The sequence below is a fragment of the Cibotium barometz genome, chromosome 11, assembly GCF_041138505.1.
Source record: "Cibotium barometz isolate CiBa-2024 chromosome 11, ASM4113850v1, whole genome shotgun sequence".
In the NCBI taxonomy this organism is placed as follows: Eukaryota; Viridiplantae; Streptophyta; class Polypodiopsida; order Cyatheales; family Cibotiaceae; genus Cibotium; species Cibotium barometz.
Genome location: NC_141056.1, coordinates 17,691,768 through 17,706,284, shown reverse-complemented (window position 1 = coordinate 17,706,284; position 14,517 = coordinate 17,691,768). Strand labels below are relative to the sequence as shown.

The window sequence follows — 14,517 nt, the reverse complement described above, 5'->3', positions numbered from 1 at the left end:
TGCAAGATGAGTGCTCGTGGGCGTGTAAGGTCCTTCGCTGCCCGCCATGCCTTGAAGAAGGGGATTGGGTCTGCTTCCTTGTATCCCAATTTTTTGCATAACTGTTTCCCGTCCTCTTCGGGTGTGGTACCCTCCTTTTCCGCCATGCCGGTCACTCTCGCATTGAGTCTTCTTGCCTGCCTCATCTTCTCTTCCATTCATAATCTCCACTCCATTAAGTCCCTTGGACTTACTTGTTACCACCTTCCACTCCCTTTCTGCCTCCTCTTTGATGCCTTTCTTGACCATGTCCTTCCACTCCACAGAGAATGCATGCTTGGTAGATTCAATCTTAGCTTCCATGTTTCGGGCTAGTTCCTCTATGCGGGGCAATTCCCATTCCTCCAACATGACCTTCTTCGGGTCCTCTGTGGTGGTGGCCATGTCCTTCTTAGAGCCTCCACTTGAGCTTGGAGTTGTTGTATCATCATGTCCTTAAGTGAATTTGTGGAGCATTTCTTCATTTTGTTGATGTTCAACCTCGGAACCTTTTGTGTGGTTTCCTTCTTGCAGGACCAAGATGTCTTGTATGCACCGAAGACCTTTGGCATGAGCTCCGAGTCCATTGGTTTCCTTCCCGGGTACCAAGAGTTGTTCCATATCTTTAATGGCATTATTGAGGGCTGCCAGGAGTGACCGAACAGTCATTGTTGAGTTAAAGTTTCCCCTGTTTTTGTTTGTTTTTCCCCTTCCTTTTTTTGTTTCTGTCTGTCACAGCATTGTTACTTCTGTTTGCTGTCTGTTTACCTGTTGTTTACTGTCTATCCAACTGCTGTTGGTTGCAGGAGAGACAGACTGTTGCAGCTCTCAGGGCAGGGTATATGTACAAAGCAGGGTATCTGCACAGGCTGCAGGTGGCGCAGGTGCTCACAGGCGCTCAAAGGCAGTGCTCACAAGCAGCCAGAGTGAGAGAACGATGGGGCAGGGCAGTTGGGCAGCTGGGCGGGCAGTGGCAGGGCTGTGGGGCGATGGCGGACTGTGATGGCTGGGTGATGGTGGCAGGTGGTGGCGCAGGTGCTCACAAGTGGGACGCAGCTCACAGGCGGGCGGTGGGTGATGACGAATAGCAGGTGGTGGGTGTGGACCTGCAGATGGCAGAGATGGCAGAGACAACACCAACGCGCAGCACGAACAGGCGGGGGCGAGAGAGCGGGGGGGGGGGGGGGCCCCCCGAGAGGAGTGGGCGAGGCCGAGAGGGGGTGGGCAAGAGCGAGGGGGGGCGCAGCGCGAACAAGTGGGGGGGGGGGGTGTGAGAGAGAGAGAGAGAGAGAGAGAGAGAGAGAGAGAGAGGGGGGGGGGGTAAGAGAGAGAACAAAGCTCTTGGAGAAATGAAATGAAATGTTATATTAACGTCTTCAAAAGGCCATAATGACCTATGAGACCAAAAGTTACATCATGGTGGAGAGAGAGAGAGAGAGAGAAATGAAATGAAATGTTATATTAACGTCTTCAAAAGGCCATAATGACCTATGAGACCAAAAGTTACATCATGGTGGATCTGATACAATGTCTGGATAAAAAAACCCCAGAAAATGAAAAATAAAGATGATACTACTGGCACCTAGAAAATGAAACTGGAACTGGAAGGTACACTATGGAGGTACCTCCATCTCATAATATGTGCCGCATCGGACACTGGCGGATCTCCTCAATATCCTCTGTGGTCAGCACCCTGACTGGGTGTCTCGCATGCCTCGCAAGAATAATCCGAATCTGCCGCTGCAACCTCCGTCTATGCTGGGATGCCCTCCTCCGTAGTCGTGGGCGTCTGGACCACCCAAGCTCAATCGCACGATCAATCAGTGTACCCCTGGTGTGGGCGGTATCCATGTCCTGCTGCTGCTGTGGTTCATCTGGCGCAGTGATGGCGGGACTAAAGAAGTCTGTAATGTGCCTCTGAGTCTGGCTCTCTGTGCGCCTAAGCAGGCTATCTCTATGTCTCCGCAGCTCAAGCAAGAACAATCCCAAACACCTCTGGTCCTGGTACCCCATGACTCTGGAAAGTGGTCCAAAACCCTCTCTGAATAAACAGTGGAAACGACCACGTATCTCATAGTATGCAGTACAATGGCATATATAATGCAGCTCTGTCTCTGGCTCCCCATGGCATACTCGGCATATCCTGGCCTCAGCTGGTATACCTCTATATCGGCCAATCTCAATCTCAAGCTGGTGTGAGGATGTGCGAATCTGACCAATAGCACATCGTACTGCATGAGACAAGTGTACATCCATGTAACTGGGTCTGATCACAAAACCATCTGCTGTGAGCTGAAGAAAATGCTCTCTGTAGAAAGCCATCTTCGTGCCCAGCTCCTCAGTCGGCTGTATCCATGTCCTCCTAATATCCAGCTGAACTAAATCCTGACGGATGAGTCTGGTAATCTCTGTCCGTGTAAGAGAGAGAGAGAGAGAGAGAGAGAGAGAGAGAGAGAGAGAAGAAAACTATATTAACGTCCTTTAGAGGCCACATCTGACCTATAGGACTAATCAGATACATCCATGTGATTACATTCCACTTCGGGGGCAACAAAATGAAAATAGAGATAAAACTAAAAATAGTTCAAATTCCCTACATGACCGTAGGAGAATCCTAGATAACATGAAGGATTTCTCTAGCAGCTACTCTTCATTACTACCATGTTTGGTTGTCCTGAAATCTGCAATAACAGCTCAATTGATCACTCATATGCATATAGCCAAGCATGAATAAGAGGACTATGGAGGAAATTTCTGAAAATTTTGGTTACAAACCCTAATTCCCCCATGGTATTCAAGAAGTGAAGGAGATTGAAGAAATCTCATGCTTACTCAAGCATTGAACTAATTGTGAGTGTAACCAAGTGTGAATTGAAGGATCATTGAAGAAATTTCTAAAAACTTTAATGAGAACACCCTAATTTCTTCATGAGCTCCAACACATGCAACAATCGGAAAGAAAAAGAGGAATTTGCTTGAAATTGAACTTGGCTTATATTTGTAGAAGTCTTGCTTCCAGGATTCAACACCTCTCCCTTGATTCTCCATACATCCAGGCTGCCAATCATTGGGAAAAAAAAATAGCAAAGAGAGCTTGCATTGGTAAGGTTGAGATGGCTTAAAACTTGTTCTTAAGCTTGCTTAAGCTTAATGAAGCTAAGGCTAACCTAAGCTAGGTTTCCATGCCCCACACATCAAGAGAAGAAGGAAAATAATTGGGAACAGCTCTTCCTTCCTCTCGACCAAAATTTGTAAATGTTTAGAGATAAAAAATGGCTTGAAATGTAGCTAAAGGCATAATGCAACCATAGATCTATGTGATTAGCACTGATTCTGCACATGAGGGATTCCATAACCATCAAGAGTTGAGCACAAAGAGGGAAGCAGGAAAAAACGTTTTGATTAAGAAAGGTTAACCATGATTAGTACTAATCTTTCTTCCAATTTTGGTCCCCTTTTTCAAATTTTGGAGTGGCCGCCTTAGAATTTGGTCCTCAACCAACCCCAAAACCTTGGAAATTAGCTTAAGAAAACAATTTCACCCCATCCAAATTACCATTGCCCACTTCTTGATCAAGAAAACCAAGAAAGTTCAAGAAAACCAAGAAATTGCAAGAAATTAAGAAAATTTCAAAAAATCAGATAAAAAACATGGCTAGGTGAATGGTACCTAAGAGTCTATTGGAAGCACAAGGATACTATGAGAAAACAAGTTACTTTGGTTACCCATAACCCATAAGTATACTCAAAGATTCATCTTCAGAAAAAATATGAAGCCCTCACCAAACACTATTGCTTTCCATGGGAATTACAGATGGGTACCAAAGCTAGTACTACAAGCTCAAGGATTTTATCAAGGTGAATCTAGTGTCCAATTACCTAAATAGAAACATGTTTTTTTAAAGGTTGTTGATAAAAATTTACAAGGATCCTCATCAACTTTAGTAGAAGGCTAAACTCATGTTAATAACCATATGAGATCCCCACAAGAACACATACCTAGAAATGGTAAGTTACCATAAGAGCCTCTTAGCCTTGGGGTAAATCAAGTAAAAAAAACACCTTCTCTAAAGAGGGCAAGGAGCCATTGTAGAAAAACAAATCTATAACCCAAAAAGTTATATTACCACAAAAAGCTACATGGGAACATCCTTCAACATCAAAGAAAATTGTGAGGTAAAATCTTATATCAGTACCTGGCAACATGGAGAAGGCAAAAACAAGTGAAAGAAAACCACAATTCACATGGTGAGGAAAGCTGTGACACATAAACATACTTCCTTTCAATAGGTAAAGATAAGGTCTCTACTACTAAAGTCTGGTCATGGTCATGGAAGTCAAAAACTTTGACTTCTACTATGGAAATAGAGTGGATCTCAATTAAAGAGAACATCCATGGTTTGTTATAGCTTCCATAGTAGAAGTCACAAATTTTGACTTCTACTATGGAAATGGAGTGGGTCACAACCAATTAAAGAGAATATCCATGGTTAGTTACAACTTCCACAACTGAGGAGCATGCAGATGCAGAAGAAGAAACCAAAGGGAGCTATAATAGTTTACATGTAGATGAATTGATTCCCGTGAGGAAGTGCATCTTCGTGGGGAGCTCCAGAGGTGTGATCCATGTGCAATGGGTGTAGAGGCTGCGAAGATCTAACCGGATAACCCGGTTGGTATCCTCGTGAGACAGCCAAAGAAAAGGGGAGTCCAAACTGTACTGAAGGGGGGGGGGGGGGGGGGGGGGTAGGTGGTCCATGCGGAGCCCATATACTGAGAACCAAGTGGAAACTAGTGCATACCATACTCCAAAGTGGCCCTGAAGTGCTAGCTGTCTTGAGGACTCTAGGGCAAGCCTCAAGTACCTGTGGGGATCCATGTGACTGATGCGATGGAGGTATGTGACTATATGGAAGAGTGCATCCACTATCATCGGGGCTGCAGCAAACTCTGCCTGGATAATCTGGTGTGGGACTGATGGTTTGTTGTGAATCATACAGGAGAACATCATGACCTAGGGCCTCTCAACTCGCTGCCAATCCTCATCGGATAAATATGGCCCCCAGAAGGCTGCTCCATACATCAAGGCTAGTGTGACGAGGGTGTCAAAAAGCCAGCCCTTCGTCCTGGGCTCCTGGAAATGTGTCTGGAAGCATTGCCGCTCAAGTAAGCTCAAGGCTGCATATCCTCATGTCACTCTGACATGTGCTGCAGGAACCATGGTAAAGTGTGGGCCACTGAAAGTGACAGCAAGGTAGACATAGGATGAGACAATCTCCATAGGATCCCCTCTATATGTGAAGCTCAATAGAGAGAGAGAGAGAGAGTTATATCAAACGTTTCCTAAAGACCCAATGGGTCTATGAGATCAAAGTGATACAATGCTATCCATGGTATGTCTCATCATGGAAAGAAAAACAAAACAAGTACAAATAACATAACCCTTTGAAAGTAGAGGTTGATATAATGATCATCATGGGGAAGTACATGGGGTATAAGCACTAGTACAAGAGAGTCTCATAATAGAGTACATGAGAATATGAAGCATGTGGGGGGCACATCATCCTCCAGTCGAGGGTACACCTCTCTCAAGTATGTCAAGCATGGGGTTACTCTGTATGGTCGAGAGGTCCCCTTCTGTCACAGTACGTGGGAGAGTGGTGTAATGGTCGTGGTGCATGTCCTAGATCTCGAGCTGATGGGAGGATCATGGTTGGTGTCTCATGGGCTTGGGACACCAGGTGGTAGGAACATTGAAATGCGCAAGCCCGTTCCAAAGTGACTCTCCGGGAACGGGGCAGAGCTCTCCCTGGTAGGGGTCCATGTAGAACATTGGCCATGAGGCAATCAAGGGCAGCTGCCAAGAGGCTGCGTAGGTCCACCGAGTCCGATGGCTGAGTAGTAGTATTCTGGTGCCACTATAGGATGTCCTCGATAGACTAGATGTCTCCTGTGGAGGTGGGGGGCTATAGTACTACTACTTGCTCCCACGTGCCTCCTCTCATTTGCCTCAACGGGATGACTCTGGTGGGTGCACCAGTGGTGCTCCTGTCCTCTCCGTCTCTGAAGAAGCTAGTGATCGTCGCCTAACGGGAAAGGGTTGGCGCCTGAGGCCTAGGGTCTAGAGAGAGGATCCTCTAGTGTCTTCCCATCTCAAGTAGAAACATACCAAGGCATCTCTGATCTAGGAAGTCCATAATCCTAGAGAGCGGACCAAATCCCTCTCCGAAGAGGCAAAAGAAGGTAATATATCTTTGTTGATGTCGCATGTGCTATTCAATAGTGTAGTTCATCTTTTAAGGTTCTTACAATTAATAAGGATTGGATGTTAACTTTCGATTCTTGTATTTCTTGTCTAAAAATTATCATGTTAGTAAGCCCAAGGTGGAGCATGGTACTCTCTCACATAGACTAATGTGATGTTTTTCGACCGTGGAATGAAATAATAGCCACATGATACCTTGAGTCAATCTTGCCAAATTTGTTGTCCATGGAGGTTGGTTAGCTTCCAATGATGGGTTAAAGTATGTGTCATTGTTTCGAATGCTTGCACCACCGATGATATGATGAGCTCTTTGTTGCAAAGTGCAAGATATGATGAGTTTGTAAAGGTGAGGAGATATCTAGTTCATCAACCACCCAAGAGAGGGTCCTCCAAGGCACGTGCATGTTCTCTTTCTCACAAAATTACATTGACCTTTCTAATGAGGTGGATGAAGACATGGATGCAACAAAGAAGTAAGAATGCCCAACTGTCTTCTTCTTGCTCAGTCTATTGAAAACATTCCAGAAGGATGATTATTATAACATGCAAATCCCTCCAAAGGAAAAAAAAAATGAAGAGGTTTGCCAACATCGTCTTCAAGTGCCACAAACTCAAGACTATAGATGCCATGAGAGATGCAAGAAACAAGTGTTTCTTCCAAAAATGAACAAGACAAGCAGGCCCTCTCACTTATCCTATCATTTAGAAAGCGTACACAGCTTGCTTCTTCCTCCCTAACCAGCCTCCTATCAACACTTCAGACATCCCTCGCCCCAATTCCACCACCATCTTTGTCACCCAATCAGTGCTCAAAGCCTTCAATTAAAACTATGGTCTTACCACACTTGCTCCCATCCCAATGGGCCTCTTCAATGAAACCGTGTGCCAAGGCCTCCCTTAATCCTCATCACAGAAAACATATCCCATTCATAAGGGCCCAAAACCAAAACAACTGCCAAAGTGCAAAAATCTTGTGACCCGTCACACCATAGACAAGACGCATGCAAGGCAAGAAATCACATGGGAACACGCCTCAAGGACAACAAGACATAATGGGATTGACAGGTAAAGTCAAAATGCAGGAATAGAGATAAAACAAGTTCTAGTCACCTGATAAGGGATCTCCACTTCATCTAGCTGCTTAGCAAGAGCTTCACTTTGCTCTACACTCGTTGTTCCAACCAGAACTGGTCGTCCAGTCTTGTACATCCGCGTAATCTCCACAACCACAGCACGCCACTTTCCAGAAGCCACTCTATAAACGACATCTGATTCATCCTGCCATCAGTTTCCACCAGCCGTTCTTTTCAGTGTCAAAGCATCTACCATAATGGGATATGATTTTAAAACAATCTTTGGTGCTTAGGTGCTTGAAAAGCACGCCTCCTAAACAAAGACTTTTTTTTCGCAAGCATGCACTTTCAAACTCATACATACATCATACCAGGATACTAATGAGAATTAGGGTTTAATAGAGGAATTAGCCCTTGTTGTTTACCATTGTAATGCAAGTGTGAGTGCAAGCAACACAACTGTAACAACTTATGCAAATCAAAGCAGGTAAGCCTACCGCTTTGAGGTCTAATGCCTTCTTTAGATGATGTCACAATCTACATAAACTCATAGTTGGACTACATATTAAGAGTATGGAGTACACAAGAAGCCCGCAATAGAGTAGAGTTTACATACATATGAGTAATTTACACAGGATTGCAGTAAATGGATAAATGAGGTTGAGAAGACAGTAGAAGAGAGACTAGCACTGAAAATGAGCTCAAAATAAGCACGCACACAAAAAACATTGCTGGGTGATCGTTTGCCATAGAAAACGGTAGAAGAGAGACTAGCACTAAAAAATGGCCTCATAAGCACACACTGAAACTGGTCTTCAATAAAATTGACGGGCGGCAGACAAAAACTTCACCACACACAAGCGCTTAAAAGACAGTTAAATCACTTTTTTTTCCACGAAAGAGACTTCTATAAAGTATGAAAAAAACATACAACAATCACGGCTATAAGCTGGAATAGAATAGAATCACCCCAATATGTAAGGTGATTTCAACCATTGAGGAGCATCATGATGCCATGAGAGACTTGTAAGACTAGAGGAAAAGAAAATGCCATGGTCCCACTCCCACATAAACACAACGTGCTTTGCCTACGCAGAACGAGAGGATCCCTGAATACGAGCCCAAGTAGCCATGAAAGTATGGATGATAGCACCCCATATAGTACTAATGCACTGAAACCCAAAAATTTGGACACCCTCAATAGCCTCTATGCATCTAGCTCTCCAAATATGCCATGCTGTAATACTCGCAACAATCTCCCAATCAGTGTCAATCCTCTGTCTGGGGGGTGTATAATCAAAGTGAGCGACATCCTACAAATGCTGGGCAATACCTCTACGAATGAAAATAGTAGAGTCTGTACCACTACCCTCATAGAAAAGCTACAAATCAGACTAGGAAAGCCAAGCAACTGCCCCCCAAATCACATGCATGGTGTGGCCACTCAATTTGCCTGATGTGCAGTGTTAGCATCCCCATAAACAATGTTGTGCAGTCTCAGAATCTGCCGCACATCTCGGGCAAGTAAGTGCTACACCAAAAACCGATCTGGCTCCTTCTGTATGAACGCCAAAGCCTATGCCAATATCTGCGCTATATCACTGGAGAGAGATCATAACTCTCCCAATGAGGCCTGAGAGTAGGGATCCTATGCATCTATCGAGTGAGGAGAAGCCTAGCATTCCAGACCATGAAACTGAAAAAGGAAAGGCTTTTCAATGGATTGAAGGCATCAATCAAATCCCACTCTCATGGATCCCACTAAAGATAATTGATAGGGCTGCCACCATATAGCCACAAACACCAAGAGCCATGAGTCACCTTTGGTACCAATAGTTGGTGACCAAAAGGTGTGTTAGCATCCAGTTTACGCTCTTGCAAGAGTAATACATCCATAGGTTCACCTGTAACTGCACAATGAAGGTGAGTTTTGACAATTTGTTTCCGCCGGTGCGGAAAAAAGCCCCCAAGACCCTGAATGTTCCATGAGACAATCCTCAAATGGACTCAGAGTAGGAATGACCAGATCTCGTGGTCGTCGAAGGACCCCCTTTAGAGACGGAGGTACATCTTGCATAGGTAAGGGAGGGAAAATCTAACAATGAAAACCTTACCTCTCGTTCCCACTCCGGGGAAAAGCCAGGGCTGGTTCTCAAATTAGGAGAGGTACCATGACAGTGCGACTACATAACATCATCCTCGAGGGTGCAATCATCCTGTAATTGTAATGCAACATTCTCCTGTGAGCGATCCAAATCCTGACAGGGCCTGCAGAGCCTCATCCTCCAAAGAAGGTACGTCTCACATAGGTAAGGGAGGGAAAATCTAACAATGAAAACCTTACCTCTCGTTCCCACTCCGGGGAAAAGCCAGGGCTGGTCCTCAAATTAGGAGAGGTACCATGACAGTGCGACTACGCAACATCATCCTCGAAGGTGCAATCATCCTGTAATTGTAATGCAACATCCTCCTGTGAGCGATCCAAATCCTGTGCCTGCAGAGCCTCATCCTCCAAAGAAGGATCAACATCCTGTGTTGCAAGAGCTCCATAAGTGTTGGGGTGCTCCATTAGGGTGCGGGTAAAGGGGCAAGTACGGGGGTACGAGGGTGCCTGCCATCTCTAACCACAACCCAACGTTGTGTGGTCTGCTGGGACATAGGGGCAACTAGAGTCTGGGCAACTCCATAAGACATCTAATGGGTAGAACCACGCCGCCTCCTAGCATGGCCTCTCGATCTGGGACAATCTCCAGCAATCCGACATTGGTCAGGTCTGCTTGCAATCTCCATACTATGGCAGAAATGAGAGCCGTCAGATCTTTGAAGCATGATATAAGTAATCAATGGATCAGGAACAAGCACAAAGACCCGAGGTACACCATCTCAGAAGTGGTGGTAACAACCGCGGAAGCTAAGGTGGGAGAGCTCAGAAGGGCCAGTACCTTTAAAACCTGGCCAAAGGATGCCCCTATGGAAGCTAAGAGCTTCCAATAAGACCAAGGAAGAGCAAGGAACCACAGTGGAGACCCCGGTAAGGCGCTGATTCTCTATTGGATCAAAGCCCACCTGGTACTGAAAGAAGAAAATCTTCCTAGGGCCAAGTGGGAAGGGGCTACCAGCCAAAACTTGAGAAGTGGCTTCTGGAGAATGAAAGTCCACCTAGAAGAAGTCTCGACCAAGCAAACGAGTATCCTGGAAGAGCACCATTAGCTTCGAAGGGAGAGCTGCTCTAGAAGCCATTCACGGGCCTACGAACGAGAGCGGTGGGAGCCATAAACCCTCGCAACAAGGGTTGTCTGGACCTCAATGTCAATATCATGCTAAAGAGAGGTGAGCTCATCTTGCGAAAAATTGATGATTCTCCCGCCCTGTGGGGGTGACGAAAGATTGGCTGTGGCAGAATCCATAGAGCCAATTGACAATGGGTGGCCAACTCAAATCCAAATGAAAGAATGCTACTGAAGGAAAGAGGCGGCCGGGGCGGAAGAGGCGGGTGAGAGCAAGGAAGAGGAAGCGGGGGGGGGAGGCAGGTGAGGAGGCAGGGATGGTGGCAAGGGGCAAGGCGGGTACAACAAAGGCGAATGCAGAGGCAGAGGGCAGAGGAGGCGGGGGAAAGCAAGGGTTGGAGCAAATGGGGAGGGGGGGGGAGGGGGGCAGCAAGGGCACAGAGGAGGCAAGGACGGAGGGAGGGGACAAGGAGGGAGGAGATGGTGGGGGGCAGAGGCGAGAGAAGATGGCAAAGGCCAGAGCAGATGGTGGGGGGGGGCAAGGCAGGAGCAGCTGGGGCAGAGGCAAGAGCAGAAGGGGCAAGAGGGAGCAGAAAGGGCGGAGGCAGGAGTTGAAGGGAGCACAAGTGAGAGCAACAGATGGGACAGAGGCAAGAGAAGATGGTGGGGGCAGAGGCGGAAGCAAATGGTGGGGGTAGAGGCGGGAGCAGATGGGACAGAGGCGGGGGCAAAGAAGACGACGGCAAGTTGGTTCAGCAGCGTGAGCTCATTGAAGAGAGGGAAAATAGAGAGAATGTAGACAGGGGGAGCTATATTGCACCTACACGAGAAGTGGTGTCCCTAAACCCCGCTGGTATTTCTTTACTCTTCACGAAGTTGGGTTACAACTTCACCAATCTCACTCCAAGTATCCTCGACTAGGAGCGCTCCCGCACACCCACTAGTGCCCAAGCCCACGAGTGAAGGCTTCTTTGGCCTCCTCCTCTCAAACCCATGCTGTGGTTATGACTAGAGCCCTCCCCCATGCTCACTAATATAGAGCGGGCTTAGGCTTGCTTTAAAGAAAGTTTTGCTTTTAAAAAGCACATTTAAAAAAGTAACTTGCTTTTAAAAAGCAACCAAAAAGCAGCTATATTGACTTTTTATGCAAAAAGTCGTCCTCCTAAAAGGCCATTGATACCTTACGTGTCCAAAATTCCCCCCCAATGATTTTGGGTTCACTAACAATTAGAATACTCCCTTAGATATAACTAATGACTTTGGGTGCCCATTGTAGCATGCGCCGAGCTAGGACCGTGTGAACGACGAAGCCTTTCTTTAAACCTGAATTTAGCGAGTCTTTAGCAATCCTTTAAAACACCATACATGAATCTAAAAGAGATGCAGTAGAGACGACACCAGATGGGGTCCCGAATTACCCACTGAAGGGCCCCCCCGCAAGCAGGAGTATTTGCTTTATTCCTTATTCTAGAGAGCTGTATACAAGCTGAACTATGTCCACAAGACTGAGCAGACAAAATGACTGACTAATCACCAAACGCAAGAACAAAGCAACCAAACGCAGGGCAGAACTGTGCATAAGTTGTAGGCGACTCTGAAGCTATCTTCAAGAGAATACACCGGCCCGAGACTGAGGGTTGGTGTGTTGAATATTCTTGAAGAGACTGAGCCATGCTTAACTAACTTTGCTTGATAATCTCTGATTTTATCTGCTGATTTTTGGGACTGATCATGGCATGCCTTTTTATATGATCCAGAGTGCTGGTCGACTGCCTCATTATGTTGTCGGCCTGTAGAAAAGCCCACGACTGGTGCTTAATGGCATCTAATGCCTTTGTCTACTGGTCGGGTTGCTGGGGCTGGTGGTTTGCTAGCCGACTGGCTGCATAGCCTGGCTGACTGCATGTCTGGCCTGGCTGATTGCTGCACAGGCCCAGAAGGGCTGCTGACAGGGCTTATAGGGAGTCTAGGGGTGTTGACTGCCCCTTGCAAGGCTTGCCCATCTTTGGGGCTGCCTTGGGGCTGGTCCCTTCTATATGAAATGCAACGAAATACTTACCATGCATCCTACTACTATGACTGGCATCTACATGCACCTATATAATGAACACTTGCTGAATTCTCCACAATGGGTTAAGAGGACTGACCTGACACTGACCTCTATGGCTGGGAGACTGACCTACGTAGCTCGTGCCTAACATGTCCTGGACTGGGGCTCACAAGGGGGTCACAGCATACGACAAAATATCCTAAAAAGGTACTACTTATGTACATGATTCTTGCACTGTTGATGAGCCAATTTGTTACCGTGTACCCCAGTGCGTGGGTGCACGTGACATTCCCTCCTGCTTAGCTTGGAAGCAAGTTCATAGCTTCTAGATAGTCCGCCAATAACGATGTATACTCAAGAAAGAATTCTTCATCCCACCAAACGGCTTCATGGGTCCCTCAATCTTTGAACTTTGTATAAAATCGGCGAAGATGTCGTCCAGAACCATGCTTCCAGCGATGTAGAAGATCAGGCTCTATCATCTCTAATTCATCAACCATTTCTGGCTACTGCACTTCTAGAACATTCTGCAATTAAGGTCCAATATAAGGCTTTAACCAAGAGACGTGGAAGACATTGTGCATCGTCCAACTATCTGGCAATCTGAGTTGCATGGCGACATCGCTTATCTTCTTGATGATGAAAAAAGGATCAATACTTCTAAATGACAACTTTGGACACTTCCTCGCTTGCTTGAGTCTTTGCTTCATGATCCTTAAATATACCCATTCACCTTCTTTGAAATTGACGTCTCCCCGTGGCTTGTTTGCCTGTCTGGTGTAAGCCTCCTGAGCTTTGGTAAGACGCTCTTTGACTGACTCAATGATGTCTGAAAAAGTTTGTCGTCTTGTTGGCTTCCAAGGAAGGAGAGATCATCCTCGTGAGAAGGGATGACTTCGACCAAAAGCTGCCTCGTACGGAGTTCTGCCAACACTGGATGAGTGTGTCATTGAGAATCGCCTATACCAACGGGAGATAAAGCTCCCACCTCGACTACTGATCATGGCAGTACACTTTAAGCACATTGAAAGCCAACTGATTGTAAATCTGATCATGGCAGTACACTTTAAGCACATCGAAAGCCAACTGATTGTAAATCTGATCATGGCAGTACACTTTAAGCACATCGAAAGCCAACTGATTGTAAATCTGATCATGGCAGTACACTTTAAGCACATCGAAAGCCAACTGATTGTAAATCTGATCATGGCAGTACACTTTAAGCACATCGAAAGCCAACTGATTGTAAATCTCGGTTTGGCAATCGGTCTGGGAATGGAATGCACTGGACAATTGCAATTTGGTACCAAAGTTGTCGAACAAAGCTCGCCAGAAGTGAGATGTAAAATTTGGATTCCGAGGTCCATTGCTAACCAAAAACTGGATACTAATGTCAGAGAAAAAGCCAGGCTATATCTTATGTTGTGGCCGTCTGTTTGCATGGTATAAGCATACAAAATTTACTAAACCTATCGACTATCGTCATACACTAAGTATTTTGAGATCCAATAGATGCCGGAAGGGGTCCAACAAAATCCATCGAAATGTCGTGAAACGAACCCTCAAGGACAGGCAATGGCTGAAGCAACCCTGCCTATTTTTGATATGAGGTACTTTCACTTTTTGACATATGGAACGTGCGGAAACATAGTTGTACACATCCCTGCGCATCTTCGACCAATAAAATGATCTTTCTAACTTCTCCAAGGTATTGTTGAGCCCGTGATGGCCACGAACAAGGGAATCATGGACATCATGGAGGAGTGCAGGTCTTTTCTCCCTGAGAACACAAAATCGACCCTTGTCAAAGAGCCAACCGTCCTGAATGGTATAATGACCCAGTTTTGAATAAAGGGCCATACTGTAAGGAGTTCCAAATTCTGG

General features: G+C 45.9%; 1 protein-coding gene across 1 annotated transcript in view; it reads right to left on the bottom strand.

Annotated features, from left to right (window-relative positions):
• Positions 1-14,517, bottom strand: part of LOC147633852 (protein translocase subunit SECA1, chloroplastic-like) — a 98,154-nt gene that overhangs the window by 41,203 nt on the left and 42,434 nt on the right. Inside the window, exon 9 of the mRNA XM_086804904.1 lies at positions 7,394-7,561. Coding sequence (XP_086661030.1) covers positions 7,394-7,561 — 168 coding nt within the window. The remainder of the gene's footprint in view (positions 1-7,393; positions 7,562-14,517) is intronic.